A 24,861-nucleotide genomic window follows, 5' to 3' on the forward strand; every position below is an offset into this window, starting at 1 on the left:
TGCATGAGAAGTATAAAGTACCCGCTTGCTTTTTTTTAATGGAAATAAATAACGTCTTCCAGATTCCAGCGCTTTATTCTTCCAGAAGCTGAGTTTTCTTCAGCTCTGCTACTTTACATTGTTTCGCTCTTCCCCTCCAATGCTTCTGTCACGGCTTTTAACATCACCATGCCAGGTGAGGGAGGTAGAAACGGGGCTTTTTATGAGACCGCCTCAGTCTGACCTTGCGGCACAGCGGTTCTTTGTTGAGGACTGGCGCCTGTCTTTAATGTTTTCCAAGTGCAAACTATCCTCCTCCCTGGAGAACGATGTCCCTGAAATGCGCATGTCTACATTTCTAACCTAATACCTTCTTCTTTTCCCCCTTTTTCTTTCAGTGGAAGGCTGCACGGATTGGTCAGTGGACTACTTGAAATACAAGGTACTTCTGGGGGAACCCGTTCGGATTAAATGTGCTTTATTTTATGGATATATACGAGCCAACTACACTCACGCACAGAGTGCAGGACTCAGCCTTATGTGGTACAAAAGTGCCGGACACGGGGAGTTCGAGGAGCCGATCAGCTTCGACGGCATGAGGATGAGCAAGGAGGAAGACGCCATATGGTTCCGACCAGCGGAGTTAGATGATGCGGGGTACTATTCCTGTGTGTTGAGGTAAGCCTGAACAACTTATGGTAGCCCAGCAGACACAAGCTAACGCGTTGAGGCTGCACACCCTGCTGTCTTTCAGGTCGCCGAGCAATGTTTTCAGGCCTTCTGCCGTACCCAAATGCAGCTGACTCATTAAATAAGGAACATCCGCTGTTGGTCAATTGGGGCAAAAAGGCGGGGGAAAAAAACCTGTGGAACATTTGGTGTAAAACCATATTATTGCGCCCCCAGGTTGGTTTCCTAGCAAATCTCTCATCTCTGGCCAAAAAAACATTGCAGAGCATCCTGTAAAAGTATGCACCCCTTTGCTTCAGTTTATATGTTAAATCGGCTCTTTATTCTCCTCTGGGGTACAGTAAGCCATTAGGTGCAATTGGTAAATCCATAATTCTTCAGCCCTCATGGGTTCCTCTTTCAGACAGAGCCAGGAGTGAGGTGAGTCGGGAAGGCTGTAATTTAGCCCGGGAAGATTAAGGGAAGGTAAAAGGTAGGTGAGATAAAAGAGGGGAAAGAGAAGAAAATTAGGGCACTCGTGCTATCTTCATTTTCCACTTGGCTGATGTTGGAGGCAGACAATTGTTTGATTTATGAGTTCTATAATGTTGTGGAATTTCTGTCTTCCTCACTCATATTGGAAGAACTTTTCATTAAAGCAGAGCTTGTCTGTGCCTAGTCAGAAGGGAAAGGAGAAAGATGGAGCCCAGACTAATTTTCTTTTTCTCCAGGACAAGGTGAACTTTGAAATGCACCTCCGTGTAGACAGAGGGATGTATTTTTTCCTCAAATTAAAAAAATAAAAATAAAAAGAGAGGAAAACACAAGTCACCTGCGCTGTTGCTTACACTGATTAAAAATAATAATGTGTGACTAATGTGTGACTAATGTGCTCCCGCTTGCATCCTTGGTAGATTTCCCTGTGTTTCACAAGCTCGATCCTAAGAAATTTCGTCCGTTGCTGCTCGCCACAATGAGCGCTCTCCCCTCTGCTGAGGAGGCCGCCTGCGAATGCTATCGGGCGGCTGCGGTCGGACAGTTTCCCATTCAGCCGCCCTGGCAGCGGTTTCTGGAGGTACACACTATGCCGGCTCAGACTTATTGTGTAATAACACAGAAAGTAGAGCCGTGGGATTTGATTTGGACAAGTGTGCTGCTTTGTTGCCAGTCGCCACCATTCAGGACCAAATTGAGGGGAAACATTTATTTACCCATCAACAATCAAACTGAATGCAGAGCATTTTCCCCACCATCCCGGGGAATTTCTCTCTGCAGCCACTTATTTATTTATTTATTTAGGCTCTGATGTTGCTTTTTGCACTTTATGATATTGTTGAGTCAGGAAAAGCATGCTCATTTAGCAGTCAGCTCAAAGCAGTCTTTAATGGCATATTTACAGCTCTGACCTTTATTTACAATGCAGTACGGACGCTGTAATCAGCTCCACTGATTTTGAGGCTTAATCAAAGCCCGCCGTGGAGCTGCGGCCCCTCAGATCTGCACGGTATTATAAAAACACACATGAAAAGAGCGCTTCATGATGCGATTATTCTCACAGACCTCTGGTCGAAATGGCAGCGCTCTTAGGAATGAAGGTGGTGATTCCACGTGTCGTGGATTCAAGTGGAGCTGTGATAAAGGTTGTTTCAGCTTATTGGCCTTAACAGTGGATATTTCAGTCCTCAAAGGTTTCATGTTGTCTGCTGCAGGCTCATCTTGAGGAAAAAGTTCTCGGAAATGTGCTGTGCAGTGTTTTCTGAAGGGTTGTCTTGAGATTACGATGGCTGACGCTAATCATAATGATATTAACTCAAAGTTTTGATTGCAGAAATGTTAATGTTTTAACGTTAATTTGAGCGTCACTGTTGGTGCCTGGCTATGTGTTAGCTTTAGCTGTATGTTATATGCCAGAATCTGTATTGTTGAGCGCATAGTTCAGTTCCAACCTGTCAGGTACGGACTGACTGAGCAATTATCTGAATTGAATTATAATTTTAACGTTGACGCGGCCCTGCAAGGATGAGGAACACTTTTCTGTGCAGGCAGCGCTTCCATATATTTTCACCTTTCCCCCCTCTTTTGTAACAGGCACAGTTAAATGTAGCAATTTGCTTTCATTTCAAATGCATAGATTTCCGTTTTTTTGTGATATCGATTATACATATAGTGTTTTAGAGGCAGAGCCAAACAGCAGATAGCAGTCCTGGAGAAACAAATCATTTCTCAAAAAGCCTAAGGCCGAGAATCACAGCGGCCGAAACACACACCAATAAAAGCCCAAGTTGATTTTTTTTTTTTTTTTTTTTTTTTGTACCCTTTTATAAAATTGTAAAAGTTTAGCGAAGTTCTAGTTGTGGCTCTGGTAGTTTGAGATTATTGAGGAAAAATGCTAGATTGTATTTTTATATTATACATTATTTACACTATCCAGAGTTATTATTTCATTAGAAACCTGCAGTAGAATAATATGAATTTAGATTTGGTGGCAATTTGTCACATGACTACTGTACTAAGGGCTTTCTAGGCTGAAGGAAATAAGCAGAAGGATGTGCACATTTTCAGACTTTATTGTGCAGTAATAACTTATTAACCTTGTAGGTGAAGGGTGGCTTGCTTTGACTGGCTCATTAGTCATCCCTTTACAATAGTAGCTGCCAGCTTCTAACAGGGCTCCGGACAGAACATGCTGTGTGTCACATGTTTAGCTTAATGCAGCATTCTGACGTTGTGACTAGCAGCGCATGAGAAGTGTCCACACGGGACCATCAATTTAGAATGATTTATAGCTTTGCTTTAGCATACAAGGGTGCTTCTGGGGAGGGGAGCTGCAGTAATGAGGGCTGCGTTCAGACGGGTGACGGAACAGCAGCTTCCTCCAAACAAACTGACACTCGCTGCTCATCAAAGAAATGAGTCATTCATAATCTGACATGATATTAAACTCTTTTTACCCTGTTGCTGGAAGCATTCTTCAGTTTGAAATAAAAGCACTTTGATTTTCTAAATTACACAAAACCTTTGACATTAAGCTAATTAGAGGTTAGTAATAGGTCAACTGTTTTAAGGGTTCTGGCTTTGAATTGATGGTATGTGAGGGGTCTACATTGAATAAAAGCCTCCAAAAGTCCTGTTTATTTCACTGTCATGCTCACCTTTCTGTTGCACTCTCCCAGCAGCTCTTCCATGTTTAGCAGTAGAAAAGTACAGCTGCAGCATTGACTTCATTTATGTCCCACAATATCACAATGTCATATATTAATTGGCTATGTCCAAGTGTTCGTGCATGGGTGTGCAAACAAGTGATCGTTGAATTCACAAGAGCTGAAACCTTTTCAGTTTGGAACTATTGTGCAATTCCTAGTTGACAGCGACGTTCTGTGGTTCAACATTTTTAACTGTAATAAACCGGTTAGGATGCACTAAAACCCCTTATAGAAATAAGTCATTTTTTCTCCTTTTTACAAATATTAGTGAAGCAAATGTGTTTTTCTGGAGGTACATGGAAGGAGAGGGGAAGAAGCTGTTAATGTGACACCTGAGTGGATGAAAATTGCAGTTCCAAAACACAATTTTGTCACACAAAAGGGATTGATGCTGTTGTGAAAATCTAAATGTCTCTGAGCCTGTTTTCTATATATAGAACAGATAGAAATCAGGCTTTTGTTAATATGCATGTCTGTGTCAGCCTCATTTTCATTTTCACATTGTTGCCATAGTGTTTAAGACAAGGATTCATCCAATCATCCAACCACACAGCCAGTGTGACTCATTTTAATTCCCGGCCACAGCAGCCAAATCAGAAGAGTGCTGCTCTTTTTTTGTCTTTACGACGCAGTTCCTATAGATCAGCAGCAATTGCATGTGTTCACACATCACATTGGGATTACGGTCTTGGCAGCTTGTTTTCCTGAGGATTCGTTCCCTTTTGAAACATGAAGAGACCTGGGGAATTAGAGCGCTCAGCGACGGAACGAATGAATCGCAGCACGACAATAAATCATCTCTCACTGGATACATTTCATACCCAAGCATGCAATAACAATTCACTCCCGCTCACAATGGCGTTCCGTGATGTTTTTGTCTTTAGGGAGTATCGATAGACTGGTGTGACCAATGATTTCAGGCTGCCATGAGCAATGTTAAAGTTGTGCTCCGAAAGCATGGAGAGGATGTTTGAACTGCCTTTGATGACGATTTATCATTTAAAATGACGGAAATTAGGGTGGCGCACAAGGAATGAAGCAGGTTTGCATGTCCAAGGATTTTCCGGTACTTCCGTAGGTATTTCCTAACGGGAATTTCTCTCCTGTGTTCCAGTCGTCGCGTTAGTGCTACAAATTTTACCAATAGTGTCAATCTTATAATGCATTTGGACAAGTTCTGTACTTTAGATTTGCGAATATTGCTGCAGACAAATCGAACCCATATGCAGCCACACCAAAATGGCGTCTTTAATGTAAACTTTGTGCAATTTCCCCGATGTGGGATCAATAAAGTCTTTTATCCTTATCCTTTGTCATGTGATGGGGAGAAATGATCCCAATAACTTAATGAAAGCCAAATGAACACAATTATTTCTAATTTAAATCATGCAGGTTCAAGACATTTTTAATCAAGAAGAATAACATTAATAGTGTCTCATTTTGTGTGTATGCTGGGGAAAGAAGCATTTAAAATTTAATCATAAATTTAGGATTACATTTTTAATTTCATTAAATAATAAATTGCTTTTCGGGCAACATAACCAATTTCTTACTCTAGTTTCTCTGGTTTTTGACTCACTGTAGCGCAGAAGTGTTGACGTGTCTCTGTTTCCCCAGCTGTACTTAAAGGTGTCAAAGTACCTTGGCCATCATCTTGCACTCACACTAAAGACACGTTTGTCATGAGAGTCCCCACCCACCCACCCACCCACCCATTCACCCACCCACCCACCCCGCCCACCATATGCATCAGGTTGCGTTCACACCCCTGCATTCAGATGCATGGTGAGCATGCAGCGAGGGACCAACGCACACACTGCAGGCAACAAGGCAGGAGATGAAAGGCAGTGTGTTGATGCGAGGTGTGTTAGATGTTTTACCCCAGAGAACTCTGGGAGTGTACCCACCATCGCTTGGAGAACAGCACAACACACACTCACATGGACTCACACACACACACGGACACGCGCACAAATCCTCGGAGTTCTCCGCACTGCAGCAATCGTCTCTGTAAGCTTATTAAAAATGCAGAGTTGCTAATTCCCGCTATTTTATGTGTTGCTGACAGCATCACAGTTGAGGAAAAGCCGCTCGGCTTATTGTGATGACAGGAAAAAGGGAAATCCCTCATCGTTAAAGGTAAAGGTTTGGAAGGGAATCTCTTTGAAATAATGACTTAGTGGAACAGTTCAAACCACATACAGTGTTTACATGTTTATTCAAGGCTTTCTATAGGATATGGTTTAACTTTTCTTTAAAGTAATGAAGTGATCAAAGAAAAACAAGTGTAAAAATTGATAAAATGCTAAATAAATATTTTGACTAGTTCGGTCATTGGTGCTTTGTTGCGATGATGAATAATTCATCCCATACTGTGGAAAAAATCCAATTCATGTTGGGTTCAGTCCAAAGCTAAACTCACCTGGCATTCACCCTGATCTTAGCACGGCGAGCACGTTTTACACTTGTCGTTTCCTTTTCTGATAGTTTAATACACATGAACAATATGAATAAGGGGGAAAAAGTACAATGTTTCAGGATTTTATCAGCTTTAAAAAAAGTCAATAGGAGTCCATTAGCTTAGACTAATCTGTATTAGTTCATTCATGGATTGCCCAATAGATATTGACCTCTGAATGAGGGAAAAATAACACGATGTTCTGTTATCAGTTTCACAAATCGTTTCAACCGTGATGCAGCGGCAGCCGTTCGGGCTAGCATTCCGTGACCTTTAAACAGCTCTTAAATCAATACATAAGGAGACAATTCCATTCATGCGCACACACTAGCAGAAACAGCCTGTGGACATGAAATTGCCAAAACAGACATTTCCACGGGACATCGATTCCAGTGGAGGAGGAGGGATTACAGCATCTGATTAAGGACAGATGGAGGCAGCACAGGGATGCTCCCTTTTCTTGGCAGGTAGCTAATGTGTCACCTTCGACCCTGTTCAGCAGCGTTGGCATTCTGCCTTTGTCTGGGCCTTATTAATGGGTTTCAGCCATGTCCTGCAATGCCTGCGGCTGTCACCTGCAAAGGACAACGGGAAGGAAAAGATAACGGGAAAGTGGTTGCGTAAAGTCGCTGGAGTCGCCAACGCGAGGGCAGAATCGCTGCACCCCGGCGTCCGACGCCGCAGCCATGTTGACTGTGTTAGTATTCGTGAGCAGGAATGGCTGGCGATCTCTCAGGGGAGTGACAGTTGGAATGGGCCGTCTGGAACACTCTGTCATTTAGCCTGAGTCAGGGCCTGTCCAATTGATCCAGCCCAGCTGTCAGAGCCGGTGAGAGGCACCAGACTAAAGAGCAGCACGACCGGATTGCACAGCCAGGGGTTATGGATGAATAATACCAGGGTGGCGTTTGTCTTGTGCACGACCTGCTGAGAGAATTGGTGGTGACTTTGTCTGTGGATGAGATTAAGAAAAGGGGATGGAACGATTGTTCACATCTGTTTTAATATTGAAGTTAAAAATGAACAATAATATGTCCAGAAAGGGCTCGAGGGTTGAAGTCAATATCTTTTGTCACATAGTCTAACAGTTTAGCTTTGATAAGCCTGATTTTGAAAGTTACATTTATTGCCTTCATACCTTACATTGGATGCAGCGACATGAAATTGCTTTGAACTGTCAGTATTAATAAATGAATAAAGGATATGAGATCTTGTAAAAAAAAAAAAAAAAGATTTCTGCTGGATTCAGTCTTGAAAACTTGTTCTTCCACCTGTGACTGGCTGCACAATGTGAATAATAGACGTGACCATTACAGGTTTAAAATCTTTGCCAACCTTTATGTAAATCCATCCTCCCCAAAGCTTAAAATAACAGATCAGAGATTTTTTTTTTTTTTCCAGTCAAGATATGGAAAGTCACCAATCAGCACTTTTTCCACCAACATTTCCAGGAATATTTACTTCCAGGTATTTATTGTGTTTTAAAAAAAATCATGTTTAGCTGACGCTCACGGTATCTGAGGAAGGGGCCAAAATGTTACAAACCTGTTCCAATCTAATTTCTTCATATATTTGTTTGGTCGTATGTCCATCATTTAGCTCTGCTAGCTTGCGGCTGTTCTTTAACAGTTTTGCGTCACCCACTTGACGTTACACTGAAGTTCTTCCTGAAACTTTAAGTCCGTCTTCTTCCACTCAAGAATAAAAGTCCCGTCTCCTAGTAGGACGCGCGTTATGAAACATTTGGGGTTGGAGGGAAGTGCTCCTCCTCGGGTATTTCAGTGGTAACATGTTGAGCTTTTCCAAAATCCTGGGTAAATTTTAAAACAAAACATGGCGGAAAAGGGGCTTATTTGGGGATTTGTGAGTGTTGTATTAAAGTTGTGCAGCTCATGTTGACCACATGTGATGAGCAGGTAAACACCAAAATACTGAGAGGTGAAAGAAAGGAGCATCATCTGTGTTATTACAGCCCACCTCCTATTTTCTAATCTAATTACTGGATATGGATTTGCCAGATGTTCCAGACTCTCGCCGGGGTTACTGATGGGGTGTCTAACACCTATTTTTCTATCGCGTTCAGAGGCAGCACTACGCATTTGGATGAGAACACGGCACTCAGATGGCCTTTCAGTTGGCCCCATGCAGCTCCGCTAGACAATGCGAGCAGGCAGCCATTGTCTAGTGATCTATACACCACTGCTGAGGTGTGTTGCACCTTTCAGTGTGGGTTTTATTCAACTGGGTGAACCTGACGGCCGCTGTTAAAATGTCAGCAGTGTGTTGATGGAGCTCTGCTGGGGCCAGGTAAAGAATGAGACTAGCATTTAATATACCACTCATCCTGGCTTTAAAAGGATTGTAAATAGGTAAACGTGTTTGCCTTAGTTAACTTACTGTTACGATACATGGTGGTAGCGGACCCGAACGCAGGCCAGGACACAGTGGTGGAGAGGTCAAAGGCTTTATTTACAGGGAAGGGGAGCACACATTAACAAACAGTCCTCCTGGACCGCATGGGGATCGGGAGGCAGCGTCCGCCCGTCCCAGGTCCATCGGCGAGTCCCCAAACCAGACGCAGTCCCCCTGGACTGCCGGGAACTCGGAACACCGGTGAGTCCTCAACACGCTGCAGTCCTCCTGGACCAGCGAGGACTCGGGAGTCCGGCGCAACACGCTCGCCTCCCGAACGTGCCCCGAGACACTGGCGACAAAGCAGTCCTCCTGGACTGCCGGCGATTAGGAGGCAGCGTCTGCCCCTCCAAGGTCCATCGGCGAGTCCCCAAACCAGACGCAGTCCCCCTGGACTGCCGGAAACTCGGAACACACCGGTGATCCTCAACACGCTGCAGTCCTCCTGGACCGGCGAGGACTCGGGAGTCCAGCGCAACACGAACGTGCCCCGAGACACTGAGGGCAGAGGCAGTCCTCCTAGACTGCAAGGGGAGCAGGAGCAGTCCTCCAGGACAACAGGAACACAGGAACAGGAGCCAACACCAAGGAACCCAACCAAGCTCCCACACTAGACCAACAAACACACTCCCTACACAAACAGACACCCCAGCACTGACAGGCAGGCACAACCTGCTTAAATAGGCAGCAAGATGTAAATTGCCTACAGGTGCGCCCACCTGCAGTGCCAGCTGCCGCCAATTGTGCTCAACACCACACCCTGCAGGCCAAAGACAGACACAAACCAGAAATCCCAACACTTACAGCCTTACTGAGTGGAAAATCATTCTTAATCACGACATTACAACATTACTGGAGTGAATATGTCTTCATTTCTGCATTATTTCAAAAAACCTTCCTTTCATGTATGAAAAGCAAATCTTTTGGGAAAAGTTGACCCCTTCAGATGATTGGCATTCCCTCATATCCTTGTTTCTTTAAATTAACTTGGATATCACAGCACACCAGATTCACCGTATGCCCACAGGTTAAGGAGGTGCTAAACCACGCATCATGAATACTTTATTGTCCCGATTCAGCAACATTTGGGAACAGAAAGTAATGATGTTTATAGGTCTAACTTCCTAAATTCAGCTTAATGCTCAGTGTCAGGACAGGGGGACAGGCAGATTTTAATTATAAATGTACTTAGACAACAATAGGAGTCAGCTGAGCCATCTTAGTGGTGTTAGTTTGAATAAATTCTCATTTAAAAGACGACAATCAATGTATTGGCTTTGCTTACAGATTCCAGGTGCCTACTACTGAAACAGCTATTGATATTTCTGTGAGTCAAATCGATAAGAGTAGTAAAGACAAGAAAATGGCTGATTTTAACCAGGCGGCCTTCCTGATATCTCTACTTTGGCTCACACTGGATACTCTTTGTAGAAATTGGACCGAAAAGTTTCATCCGCCCTGCACCCACATTACAGTCGCAGCCAATTTCTATGCATGCCCTTCTTGCTCCCACTGATTGGACATTTGTCCCATGCTTGATTCCATTTGATTAAGCTGGGCCGACTTCAGAGAGAAAATGGACTAGAAAGGCCGGCCACACAGATTTTATTCCAGGAGCCTCTTCTGACTCTAATCAGATGTCAGGACAATTGAAGACACAGTCCGATAACCTCTTTTTTTATTTAAACGGCATATTCTGCTCGTCTTTCACTCTGATTTCATTTGAGTATGAGCTTTTAATGTTCCTAGGATTGCAGGCTGGCATGCAGAAAGGTGAGATTTCTCCACAGACCCACCAGAGGGATTTTGTTCTGCTACCTCCCCAGCATTGCCTCCTGGTTCTCAGGGCCTCTCGGTCCCCACCGAGAACAGGAAGTCATCAAACAAGATGCCAAACCATCCCTATCTGATAGCAGGGACGCTGACCTTCTCCTCTTCATATCTGATGGTGGGTTTTATCTGCCAGACAAATGTCAAAAATACCATTCCCCAAGCACAATCACTTTGGCAGCGGCGCCAACTTTTCCTCGTCTGCCTCGCCGCCACCTCCCATCCCCTCAGAGAGGGGCGGGAGCTCCCAGCAGCATGATAAAATGGAAGACAAGGATGTGCTGCCGGATCGTCATTTGAATCCCGCAAAACTGAAAGAGGTTTAAATTAGGACACAGCTTTATACCACAAAGCATCCAATTAGAACTTGTTTTGAAATTAGAGTTGGATGAGGGGAATTATATTTCAAAACCACAAGAACCTTCACCACCGGGCCCGTTCACATGACCGTAAGACTCCAACCATCACTGGATTTCTGGACTTACGGCTTTTGCCAGCAATCGTTTAGACAGCGTAATGTGATCTGCTCTCGTTCACACGTTCTCTGCAGAATGGATGGAAGCACGTAAACTAGGGTCTTTCAATTCTCGCATTTCCAAGGTGCAAGTGAATGCATCAGATCTGATTAATCCAATTGTCTAATTTGGTCCAGTTTCCTGAGTTCATGGCATGGAACCTCTTCAGTCTTTACATACATCTCACAGCTAATAGGAAAAGCTCTGAAGAAAAAGAAATATCTTTGGCTTCTTTGTTGGAATATGAATGGAAGAATGCAGAGGGGTCTCATGCATTATTGTCTCCTCCACCTGGGTCCCCAGCAAGACACGCATGCGTATTATTGCCAAAGCCAATTCCAGCCATTGCAGGGATTTTTCTTTTTTAATGCGGCATGTCTTTGTGCATTATACCCAGGTGGTCTGAGGACCAGCAAGTAAGGTCACAATGGAGTTTGAAGAGCATACAATGGAGACAAATTGTTTATGCTTGTTATGGAATCTGCTTGCTAAGGCAACGATGAGTCGAGGGTGTCATAGAAGGGAAAATAAACTCCCCGAAGGCGCCGGCTGGAAAACGATTGACTAATGCATTTGCATACTAGGAGGGCTGCTGTCACTGTGAGACACATGACTCAAGGAAAGGCTTGGAGGAATTCTCTCATTTATTTTTCACTCAATGGTGGGATTTTTTTCCAGTGGGGGGTTGAATCATAGAATTGATTTTGCAGATTTATGTGCACTTTGCTGTTTTTTGGAACAGTTGTTGAAAAATATGCCCTGCTCCATTCTCCAGGAGTGCTTCAGAAGAAACGATGTGAAAATAATTGTGGGTGACCCTGCCCATGGGTCTTAATTATTTTCCCATATTACCATATTTAAGTACAGTATCTGTCTATAAAGACTCTTAAACATTTGTTGGGCTGCTTTTGAAAGCGCAGATGTCATAAATCTGCGGCTATTTCTGTTTTAAAACAGAATTTATGATTGTGTATAAATTTTACATGTCCACTCTTTATTTGGTGTCTAGTGGGTGCAAAAAGCTGAGTTATCCTCTGTGTCCCACATCGAGAAATTGTTTACGACAAGCGAAGCGAGCGGGACAGAGACAAAGAAAGAGAGAGAGAGGTGCAGGTATGATAAGGTAGGGGTTTATTGTTCCAACTCGGTAGACAACTGCCATAATCTCAGACAGAGGCCAAGTAGGAGTAAGTTGGCGCGCCGTCAGATTTCGGGAGGTTTAGTGACAGGTGGCGTATGGGCAGCACCACAGGCAGGCACCCGTCTCCCCACAGCTTGCTGTGACCTTCGCAGTGTCCATAAATATTCATTCAGAAATCATAAAATTGCGATTTCTGGATAACTGGAGCTCACTCTGGGTGGAACCAGAGTCTGTGAGGTTGATTCAGACAAGAATGAAGGACCACGGGGGGCTGATGCAACTCTCAAACGCTATGTGCACACCTGCATCACTGGTCAGACTTTATTTCAGCCCTGTGCCAATCTGGGCCAGTCAGAGCTGCTGTTGGAAACCCACCAGCTTTTTTTCTTTCCCCTGCCTGTCCGAAGCCATTGTTGTATGAGTCTCTAAAGGGACGTGGCACATCCAGTCATGCCAGGCTGCATTAACATCTGCACTGCTTTTATTCATTTATTTATTTATTTTCATTTGCCCTCCTGACATGCACTCGACTGATACCTGTTGACATCTCAGGTGCATGCTCAAGTGGCCACAAAATGACAGCACAAGTAGTGTCACTTTGTCCTCCCTTTCCTTCCCAATGCTAAATCAATACAGGCAGAATGTGACACAGAAAACAGAAGCACGATGATGGGAGTTTTCACACCTGCGTAGTTTGTTTGCTTTAGTCTGTCAGCTGACAATCTGCTGCATTGTTGCATGTTAATAAAATCCAGCTCCTCTGTCTGTGGTGGTACAGGGGTACAGCAAACCCTCTACCACAGGCCCCCAAAGATTAAGCTGCTGTTCGCACTTCAAATGTGCTTTGAAGAGGATCTTTCGGTGTTAAATAGGACGTTTAGCTTGAAGGTGTCCTTCATTGGATGCATTACAATATTTTCTGGGGAGCAGACATTTAAGGCTGCATCCCTCATGGTTTTATTCCTATTCTGTTCAGGTTTCCATGATTCCCTCCTGTTGGTTTGTTTTCATCTCCTTTACCTGTTGACAGCCACACCTCCAGTGTGCTGCACCTGTGGCAGACTAGCATCAGTCTCTGGGTCAAGTTTAGTCTTTTCAGGTTGTTTCCAAAATACCCCCTATACCCTACATAGGACACTCAATAGTGTGGACGCCATTTTGAAGGTTGAATTCTGAATTCTTAGTGAGCATCGCTGTACCCTATGTAGTGCACTCAATGTATCCCACAATGCACTGCAAAAAGTAGTGTACAACCGATGCACCCTAACTCGGAAATGAATCAATGGTGGGGTTTTGGGATGGGATGCATTTTTTTCACGTAATTTCCACTATGGTTTGATATATGAAATTTTTGGGAAATAAGAAATCAAGGTGTGGTTTACAATTGTTTTCAGGAGGGGTCCAATATGATCATCCTAAAATATTACAACATAAATGTGTAAAAAAAAAAAAAATCAATCAACCTTCACTGCCCCCCCCCCCCCCACACACTTAAAATTGTTCTTAGGAATCGTCTGTTCCTCACCAGGCGACAGGATTTCAGTAAAATAATATTTACAAAGATGAAAAGTAGCTCTGGAGCCATTTCTTGACGAAAAAATGCTTTATTAAATGTTTTCCCTGCAGTGAAATATGACTTGAGAATGTGCCATCACGTCTTGGCTTGAAAATGTCAAGTGACACCAATTATTTTAGGTAATAAGTAATTATTATTAAACTATTATTAACATTAATCTTTTACTTGTTATCTAAAGTTAATTTTAGAGTAAAATATTGCATTTTCATAAAATGACCGCTGAATGTATGGGTTAAAATAATTAAATGCACCTGGCCACTTTTACCGTCGACCGGGGTCGTAATTATTATGCGACACCACGACGCCATTTTGCGTGCGCCGTAGTGTCCGAACGATCATTTTAAATTCAGTGCACTACGTAGTTCACTCAATCCATGTCCCCCATGTAGTGAGTAGTGAATAGGGAACGAGTGTGTGGTTTTGGACACAGCGACAGTCTGTTGTTTCCCGTGATGACTGCTGCTGAACACTGGATTATGCTGACTCTTTACAGCCTTTTTTTAACAGATTTTGTGAGACGTTAGCTTTTGAGACAGTGGGAGAATGAAACTCCAGTGCATTTTGGAGGCAGATGTGACTTTTTTACTTTTTCCCTCCATTAGACTGATTAATTGCTTTTTTTGTGGGTGCTTTTTTTATTATTATTAATTTACATGTAAGTTGAAATACTTGCCCGTGTTTCCACATGTCAGTGTTCTGTCTTGAAACACTTCTCAGCATCATAATAGACTTGTACTCAAATACGGTGCATTTCTCTATACTATCCTTGTCTCACTACCATGTGTCATCAGATCCTTCGATGTCATGGCGATTAATACCTGCAGTCGGATTATTTTACGATAATGAGATTTTTCCACATTTGCCTTGAATCAACCGTTAACCGTTGCAGTTTGTGCTGTTCACGCACACACTTTATTCTGAGAACATCATTGCTATTTGAACTGAAGCTGTAATAGGTAATCAGAAATGAATTTCATCATCTGATTGTTGTACTAGAGAGCAGTTGTTTTAATTAACACAGTCATTAATTGACTTCATTAATTTCCCCCCAAGGGTCACGAATTGTCAGAGGACTATCGAATAAATTCCACTGCCTATTATTTATATCAGAGCTGACATTATTCCCCCCCCCCACGAAAACGCTCCATTTAGTTTGTTCGTAGTCAATAAAATAAACCTCACATTTGATGGGTTTGGCAGAGAGAGATCTTTACCAACATAAATCAGTCAATCTCATCATAAATCGTCCACCTCTCCATCCTCCACTAGTAGAGGCTGACATTTTTTAACAGCTTCTCAGAAAAGCAAAATCCAAATTGACCGTTACACTTCATTTCGGTGCCTTTGCCACATATTGCAGCTCAGGTCCCCTGCCTGCCCTCTGGCAGCATACAGAGGCTGTCAGTCTGCCGTTTGACTCCCAGGTGATGTATGCAGGATGCTGCCTATCATTGCCACAACGCTGCATATCCCCTTTCAGTTTGACACGTGTGACAGACACCGTCAGCCATTAATTCATGCTATCACCGAGCTTGTTATCTGTTAGAGCATCTGGAGGGTGCGGGAGGTTCTGCACAGAATCTCAGTAAAGTCTCCGGAGCAAGAGGGAGGATTGCTTTCCTGCTGTTTTCAATAAACAGCATACATGAATATTAAACCCTTTAAGGGGATATTGCAAAGGTCCCCTGGCTTTTGGATACACACACACACACCTCATGATGGATGTAAATTGTTGGGAAGACATTCTATAGGACACACACAGTTGGCCCATACCGCCAATCACTCACACAGAGTAGAAGACTGTTGTCTCCCTCGCTCTGTTCTGATGGGTGAGTTTATCAGCACTGTCCAGAATATTTAATAGGGTGAAGAGTGCACCCATGGGATCTCATTTGCACAGGTGTCCATCTGGTATACCCTGTCTATGATAATCTCCACATCATGTTATATTTGCATCCAGACACCGGGGGGGGGGAGCTTCTTGCTTGCTGTTCGCCGCCTGCATGTCGCCGGCCTCCAAAGTGGCGATTGTTTGCAGACACTGCAGCGAAGACCAGTGTGTGTCGCGCTAATCCGCAAGGCAGTTAATGCCGCACAATTATGTAAGGATTTAACATGTTTGTAATTGTTTGTTGGTTCAGCTCAATTTGTGTAACCAGCTTTAGTAGGAAAATTAGCAATGAGATTTTCCTAAACACTGCCAATTTGTTTGGTCTTTAAACCAGGGGGGATTTGCTGCAGTTGGGCTGCTGGACTTTTCGGCTGTGACAGCCTTATTAGCCAATTTGGGCCAAGAAAAGGTGCTTGTATTGAGTTCATTGATCATCGCACACCTGCACTTCTCTGTACTCCTTACTTTCTTTTACTTCAGATCAATGTGTTCATCGTTCCTCATATTTTGTTACTCAGAGGTACTCGGGCATCAGATCCAGTTGTAAATTCTCTGTCTCTATAATGCTCCCTTTACCTCTGTTGTAGACTGTAGGAAACCACAGTGATTTGAGAAAACTGGCTTTTCTGCATGTTCAGGGGGCCTCTTTTTTCCAAATACCCTATCATTCCATGCGTCCTCCACCCCCTACAATGTGAATTCCGTAGGTGACCTGAGCAGTTACAGCTCATCAACTGTAGCAAGACATTTTCTGCTAGCTTGAGCTCTGTCCGATAATGCACAAAAACAAAAGGCTCAATCAGTCTTCGGGTGCTGTTGACATTCAGAGTTGTCACTCTGGATTACTGCATTGTACCTGCATTTTCTACGCACAGATACACACAGGTTTCATTTGACTAAAGAGGTGTGTAGAGTGGTCATGTATTATTGATATCCAGACTGAAAATGAGAGGACATTTCAAGGACTTCTAATTGTCTGGTTTTAGCATAGAAATGTCACAGGAGGAAATGATTTATCCCACTCAACACGGATGTTTCGGCTCCACTGATGGACAAAAAGCTCTTGGGTGGATTCAAAGTTGTGTTTCTGGTGCTGCATTTGGCAGGGTTTCAGAAGGAGGCTTTCTTGTGATTCTTTGGGTTTCTGTCTCTTTTGCAGGAACTCAACCTACTGCATGAAGGTCTCCATGTCCCTGACTGTGGCAGAGAACGACACGGACCTCTGCTACAACTCCAAGATGCGGTTCTTTGAGAAGGCAGAGCTGAGCAAGAGCAAAGTGATCACGTGCCAGGGCATTGAGGATTATATCCAGCCGGGAGCGGAGCCAGAGATAGTTTGGTATAAGGTAACTTTAACATATTTCTACTTGATTATTTTAAACCCAAGAAGTCAGGACAAGGTCACCATGCCAGTCTTCAGCATTTGATCTGAAGTGTTAATTCATACAGGACACATGAACAGTGACTGACATTTTCCCCATGGCCACCAGAGGCAGCATCCTGCTCCGTGTTGGGGTTTCTACCAGCTGTCAGCGCAGCATGAGGCGTTCATGTGTTGGTCACTATGTGAGTCGTGGGTTGGCACTTTGCTCCATGGAGAATATGTGGGAAGTCGAATTCTGACAGAAGTCACACTTCTTCATGCTGAGCAGACTGTACCCGTCAGGAATGTCAAGTATATACTGTATTAAACGAATCCCAAGGGATTCAAATCAAATTATCACTTGTATATGATGTTGTGCTCAATTGCATAAAACAGAGGGCTTCCTGTCTCCTGGAGACCCACGCTGAGCAATATTAGAAATGTGTCCTTTCAATTAAATCAAAAAGCTGCCTCTGAAGTTCTTTTGTAACCCAGTTAAGGTTGCATCCATTCTCATTCATTTACCTCAATAAGCTGCTCCCCTTCTACTTGAAGCAGCAGATTAACGAGATAAATGTAAAAAGCACAATAATAAATGAGTGCTCACTCTAATCTTGTTTTCCTGGACAGCTGAGACACCCACACTGTAACGGGCTGGGTTAGATCTTCCAGCTTCAACAGGCAACGTTTGACAGCGATGTTATGTGAAACTTGTGATGCTGTTCATTGAACACGAAAATCTAACGCAAGACGTGACAGCAGGGCGTCCTCACTTCCCCTGGAATCAAATTAAAAGAGCAAATAATAACCGCCAGCTGGATATGATTTTGAAAATGTTCTGCGTAACCCCTAAATAGGTTTACCAAGCTGATGTAGCAGGATGTGCCGTGTCTGTAAAATCATCCTCACTTTTGTTCTCCAAATAATGCCTAAGGTAAATGCTGTGTGAAGTATTACCTCCTAAGACCTGGTGTTCACAGGCATGGACGTCACATTTTGGGGTAGATATAGTTGTTTACCTGTGGGAAATGAAATAAAAAACATGTTAAAAAAGAGGTGGGATCTTAGGAGGTTAGACTAAAGCTTTGGTTTTCTGCCTATTAGACACATTTTAAAGTTTTATTAAACATATTCCAAAAGGAAATAAATTGTTCTCTGGATCATTTGAGGCACTAGAGGTTTGTCTTAGCAGGAGGAATAAAAATTCTCTCTGCAACAGAGTCCCTGCTGTATTAGAGCTCTCAAACATTTACAAAGGATTATATTAATCTATGTGGTCCAAGAATTCAAGGTAATTTATGAGTGTGTTAGCTTGAAACACTGGTGGAACTGTCCTGTAGCGTATCACAGCTGTGAGATCACGAGTTTGCTTGAGACAGATGATATTTAAAGTCAACAATTGTTTGCTGCTGCGTTTTGTACCGTTTAAATCCTTAACAACCTTCGACTCGCTATTTTAACGTTTGCTGCAGCATTTTGGTGTCTTTCTGCTTATTTAAATACAGGAATGCAAGCCAAAGCAGTGGAGGCAGACCATAGAGAGGAGGAGGGACACTCTGTCTATCAAGGAAGTGCGAGAAGATGACATTGGGAATTACACGTGCGAGTTGCTGTTCGGGAACTTTGTGGTCCGGAGGACTACTGAGCTGTCAGTCACAGGTAAGGAAGAAGTTATATTCCAGATTCATCTGTTTTTGTTCCTACTTGACATTTAAACAAACTGGCACAGAGAGCCTAAAAATCTGTAACGTTTCAAACAAAATGCATCAATGCAGATACATTTAATGGAGGTGCTCTCATAGTTTGGCACCTGCTAATTGATTTCTGCGGTTTAAATATTGGACTGTGAGCTGGCAGATGTAACGAGGCTTCTGGTTGTTGTACATGTTGTTTTACAAAAGAAAAGAAAAGCCCTTTAATGCTGAAGTGTTGGAGTCGATAGCTGTGATGCTCTTATCGCCAAGCTGAAGAATTCACACTTCAGCACTTTGGTGGTGGCTGCTGAACTATTTGAAACCCAACAGATGACTTAAGTTACCACGGAGTTCACAGACAAATAAAAATAGAATATCAATCTATTCTAGGATTAGTTGAAGTAATTGTAATTGTGGTGGTTGCTGCCACAATGACCAATGAGAAAAAACAGGAGCAGGGGGATAATTGATATGGAAATTGGTTTGTGTTAATTTAGTTTTATTATTGTTAACTTATTTTTCTCCAGCTATATCTATAAACCAAATAAATCATCAGCGAAAGCAGAGTTGCACTCATGCAAATGCAAGACAACATTATGCATACACCCTTTGCATTTAGCCTGTGAGAAAATAAAATATTAAAAAGATAGGATGTTTTTTCAGAAGCAGAAAGAATTATGCTATGAAAATGTAGTTGTTTGTTTTTTACTGATTACACGGAGTTCAACTTTTAACAGCTCATATAAAAAGGTTTACAAGCCTTTCAACACGCTCATAACATGTTTTATTTAAAATAATGGCACAATTTAGCACTTAAGTGGTGTACATGGCTCTGTCTTTAGACTTTCATCGTGCAGTTGTCACCACAGAGCAGATAACTGAGTCAAACCTCTGAAAAGTGCATCTGAGTGTGTCAAATAAAGACGAAAATGCTGCAGATTGTCACAACTGGAGACCCTTACACCTCCTTTGATTCCCCATGATTACTGCCGAATTGGTACCAGCAGTGGTCCTTAAACACCCCAACAGTGTGCCAGACATTAATAATGATGTCACAGAAGAATGAAGAAATGGGAAACAAAGCACTGTGTTAGGGGAGCAAAAGTGATATCCTGGCCAGTACTTTATCGCTTCACGTGCAGCTTTACCAAACTTCTGTTCTTATTCATGAGGTAAAACCCAGTTTCCCAATTTCTTAACATATTCTGCCACACATTTCACAAAGGGGGATTTCCCAGCAAGCATCTGCCTGCCAAACCCCCGCAGCACTGGATATCAGTCAGCTGCAGCACGTTGGCAGGGGCCTGGGCGAGCGTCATCCAGCACGACTCAGCCCACAGCCCCTGACAATTCCGAAGTAACTGTGTCATAAAGGGGTTTGTGTGTGGGATGGAGAGACCCCATTGTGACCCTAAATGTACAAAATGCCTTCATGTTGGACAAAGCGTTAGTGTTTGGATACTTGTTTGATACACGGGAATGGCTTTTGAACATTTAGTAAATGTTCAAAAGCCATGGTAATGTCATTTACCATGATGCCTTGCTTCCACAACGCTGCGAAGATGCATAAAAATGAGGGGAAACGGAGGGGTCAAACATCTTACTGCTCCCGCCGTTCACTTTTATGGCTGTGAGGGTCATACAAAGTGTTTAGTATCAGCTGCTCCCTGATTGTACTTTATAGCCATTTTTCGAGACTTAAAAAGGGACTCCAGGGAAGGCCGGTCTAAGTCATAAATCATTTTCTCACCAGCCTCAAAACACCATCCCAGGGGAGTAGTCCTAATCTCTCTATCTAGGCTGGAGACATTCCAAAACATGTGGCAAGAGATGATTGATGTTCAGCAATGGCGGAGGAGGTACATTCATGCACCTGTTTGTAGATTTTATCTTTATCTTTTATTGGACAGCGTCGCTTTTAGCCCTGTACACACCTTCTGTTGAATGAATGATTCAAATGGTTACTCTCAGCTTCTGAAGATGCTCTTGAATTTGAATTGGGTTTTAAAGTCAGCAGTCATTTATTCGGTGAGCAGAAGCCTTTCCTGTGTTTTTAAGCAGGTCTCTACATTTAAACGCTTCATTTTCTTTTTCACTCGTAAAATGTTGACATTCAAGAGTCTGGACTCCAAGTCTTCAAAAAAAAAAACACTTGGCAACTAAAGAAGTTCTTAAGTCTTTATTTAATCTGGTGCGTTTTTCCCTGAGTCTTTCTCTGTTGTGGTCCTGCTTCAAACCTTGGTCTTTTCAACAAAAGTTTTATTTCTGCTACTTCAGTCCACATGAAGCCCATCCCGTCTATGGCAGAACTGAGGTTTGCCTCTTATTCCCAAACACCAGAATGACCACAACACACACGCTTGCACGTGTTAATGGTGGTGCCATTTTCTGCAATTCAGAATAATAATTGTAGGAAATTGTCAGGCCTTTGTTAGTAAGATGAGTTTTCAATTGCAGTAAGATTTAAAAACAAAGAACATTTAATAGAGCACCAGTTTAGAGAAAATATGGCTCTAATTTATATTTGTGCCGTTCTTGACAACACATCAAACCCAATCAGGTGTTCAACGCATCTATTATAAAGGGAAAAATGCAGCATTATTGTTTTCTTATCTGTTTTGGATTATTGGTATTATCTGCTCTTGCTTGTTTTTATTGAAGAAGGAACTAATGGAATTAACTCTCCATTAACATTCAGAGCCAGCGGTGGGTCACTGTAGCATGGCTGTTGAATGACAGGACGAAGCAGGGGTTGTCCTTCACGTAAGTTTAGTTGTCAGTGATAGACAGAAGCTACGGCGTCTCTAAATGACCTTCATCGCCATCCCAAATACTGACTCCAGGAAACCGCCACACTACATCCCCACTACAACGCCAGAAATGAGCCTGGGTTAAACCACACCCACTTCGCAGGCTCAAGGGGTGTGGTTTAATTTTTGTCCTTGGAACAAATGTACATTAAATCTGAATATTATCAGCAGCCTCCCAGCGGTGCGCTGGCGCTCTCACAAAGAGCAAAAAGGCCCACAAGGTCAGCTCCACTTAATTGTAAAGAGTGCCACTAAAATGGTAATGAGGTCACTCCTCACTAGGTGAGATGAAGAAACAGCCGTTTCATGAAAGTTTCGATTTTTCCTGTGGTTATCAGGAGCACTGTTTGACTGCACTAAATGTGGCAGAATAAAGGAGAAGTGATGAAAGAGATTAGAAAAACATGTTTCAGTGTGGCTAATGAGCCAGTAATGGATGATGGAATCAACATTTCATATCCAGTCCAGTCAGTAACGCTGGGACTCGTTCGAGCACATAGACCATTCAGTCGTAGGTAGCCAAAGTGCTTCTACTTGCTACAGTACTGCCCAACATTCTTTATTCTAAGCATATGGATTTGCATGTTCTGTTGGCGATAAAAGTTTACTGTTTAAAGGTAAGATGGATTCACCCTTGCTGTTAAAAAAGACAGCTTTTCCCTTTGTGTGCATTTGTAAGCGAAGGGCTATTTTCTGCCAGCATCACTCATCTGAATCATACACATTTGATATACTTTGACTCTCTCCAGCAGCAGTCTAAAGGCTTTTTATGAGTAAAGAGTAAAGAAATGGCACTTCTGCAGGTTAAATGACTGATATTGAATGATAGACATTACACATGCATCTAGTAAGTAATAAAAGCCTGCATGTCCACATTAATAGTAAAACAGTTTACAGCTCCAAACGCCCCCCTTGCAGGTCTATTCTGCCTGCACCATTTGGTGGACCAATTTCCTATCCCATCACTGAGTTGATTCATTAGCATATGAAGGAGGTTGGAATATAATTGCTCCTTTAATTGATGGAAGATAATTAATCTGGTCAAGGTGTAGGTGGAATGATAGGGCGATGCATTGAAAATTAGTCCGTTCTTTTTTGTGAGTGTGAATTTGATTCATGGTGTAATCAAGCAGGGTTTATTAATTTTCACATCTTCAGATTTCTTTAACATCTTTGAGGTTTTTTCAGTTTATTAGAGGACACGGTCATTAATGCATATGAAGACAGCCATTTCCTGCTTCAGATTTAAATTGCTGGTCTCCTGATGCCAGTGGACCCTAATGTGGCCCTTAATCCTTCCACATGACAGCTGGATCCACAGCTGTCATCCATTTCATTCCTTTTTAAATTTCCCAATCAGTACTTGACCCCTCAAGGGCATTTTGATGGTTGGGTGTGACAACAAAAGAAGTTAGGGTTTTCTCAATGACACAACATGAGTGTGATGATGGCTGCACCGCAGTTTATTCAGTCATCATGTGATGAGGTATTCAAACAGGCTCACGCAAATATTGGTCCGGTGCCAATTCAAGGCCTTACTGAAGTAAACAGCTGGAATAATACTATTATGAGCCCAAGATCTATGGCGATGGTGGTTTAGCAACCTTCTTTTTCACCTCAGCTCTTCTCCTGCGATACCTCAGTTCTCCATCACTCCACTCAAGACCAAATATCAATCGGAGGTGAAAGGCCGTCTTCCCGGGGCCAATATTGGAAGGTCCAGTGTTGCACTTCAAAGGTGTTTCTTTTTTCTTCCTCTGCCATCACTGGACATTTAGGATTTTTTTTCCTTCAATTGGCTTTGAATTGTCCAAAATATTACAAATAACGCATCAAATGTTGAGGATATAAACCAGCAACTATTGGATTAGCATATTTAATCTCACAGAGAAAATAAAACCTGAGTGCAGTCCTGTACCAAAGATCTGAAGTAATAAAAGACTTTGCTTCAGTTGAGAACAATAGATGATGACTGAACAGGTAAGAAGTGTTTTATTTTCCTAATGTCTGTGGTGGCCAACTGAATTCTTCAGAGAAATAATCTTCTGGCTTTCACACTCCTCACTATTCATTTTTGTATTTTGCTTGGCTCTGATTCATTTACCATCTCCACAATTTCCCACCAATGACCGCAGCACATGTCGGAATTTAATTTGGGACTGTGACATAATTGGGTCTCATTTACGGAGGAGAATGAGCGCTCTTGGCTACCGCAGCACTTATTTGTGATTTAGGTTGATGAGGTGGGGGTATTTTTAGATTAAACGTCTTTCTTCTGGAGCTTTAATTGAATGAATCGGAGGGAGACGTCTTTTAGGGAAGCAGCTTTTTGGCCTGAGAGTGGGCACAGTAGCCGTCGGGAGCATCAGTAGAGTCAGGTAGCCTAAAGCTGCTTTTTATATTTGTTGTCAATTGTTATTTTTGGAAAAATCAAGCTGAAACCCAAACAAATAACAGCAATAACAAATCTTTGTCACAAATTTTAAAATTAAAACATCAAACGACAGTAACAGTGGTGGATTTAGTCCTTCATGAAGGGTTGTGGAGGTGCTTCACAGTGGGTGAAGTGTAAACTTAACCCATATGCATGCTGTTTTATCAAAAATACAGAATTATTGTTCAAAAGTCTATAGGTCAGAGGGGATATTTGTATTGATATGTAATGTTTAAATGGTATTAAACCCTCTCCACTTCTGACCTCATGAACAATGAGCCAAAGGCTGTGGTTGCACATTTAGCCAGAGGTTGAGTGAATTAGTTACATTATCTTTACAGCACAGTGCCATTGGATAATTTCCACAGTCCCTGGAGCTGTGTCTCCATGACGGTCATTGCCACTGTGCCTCCCACAGACAGCAGCAAAAGGCAGGAGGGGGGACGAACTGCTCTTTTCTACCTTCCCTACAGCGTTTCATATATTTAGAAATTCTTCCAGCTTGTGCTTTTCCATGTAAGTGTTTTGTTTAATAAATGCCTTCTTTGACTTTTGAACAGCTGCCTCGGGACTTGTCTCAAAGGCTTCTTTTGCTTCCCGTCACCCGGAACACAAGAGGTTCATCATTGTGCCCTGCCAGCACATCCATAATAGCAATAATCCTAGCAGGACATAGTTTTGCTGTAAAATTTTCCATTTTTCCATGAAATCGGTCGTCTGTGCATTTCCACGCCGCGTCTACCCACTGGTGCAGTCAACTCGGTCCTCCGCAGGGCGCTATGCCTCAATGAAAGAAAAAAATAGGCACACACAAATTTAGGAGCACACTGAAAGAAGTTCACATAACAGTTAATTAAAGTAAATGTTTCATTAAAAACATATTTAC

General features: G+C 42.6%; 1 protein-coding gene and 1 long non-coding RNA gene across 4 annotated transcripts in view; one reads left to right on the forward strand and one right to left on the reverse strand.

The window, feature by feature from the left end:
* Positions 1-24,861, forward strand: part of LOC130522480 (interleukin-1 receptor accessory protein-like 1) — a 192,308-nt gene that overhangs the window by 72,373 nt on the left and 95,074 nt on the right. For 2 of the 3 annotated variants that reach the window (XM_057026918.1, XM_057026917.1), the window contains exons 3-5: positions 378-657; positions 16,834-17,020; positions 18,543-18,696. In XM_057026918.1, the coding sequence (XP_056882898.1) occupies positions 378-657; positions 16,834-17,020; positions 18,543-18,696 (621 nt within the window). The remainder of the gene's footprint in view (positions 1-377; positions 658-16,833; positions 17,021-18,542; positions 18,697-24,861) is intronic. The other variant, XM_057026919.1, reaches the window with a different exon arrangement.
* LOC130522488 (uncharacterized) lies at positions 8,758-9,514 on the reverse strand. The gene is made up of 2 exons (XR_008949636.1): positions 9,173-9,514; positions 8,758-8,938 (listed from the first exon to the last, which is right to left on the reverse strand). It is a non-coding gene; the product is annotated as an uncharacterized LOC130522488 (long non-coding RNA).

This window comes from Takifugu flavidus, chromosome 3 (genome assembly GCF_003711565.1).
Source record: "Takifugu flavidus isolate HTHZ2018 chromosome 3, ASM371156v2, whole genome shotgun sequence".
NCBI classification, from domain to species: domain Eukaryota; kingdom Metazoa; phylum Chordata; class Actinopteri; order Tetraodontiformes; family Tetraodontidae; genus Takifugu; species Takifugu flavidus.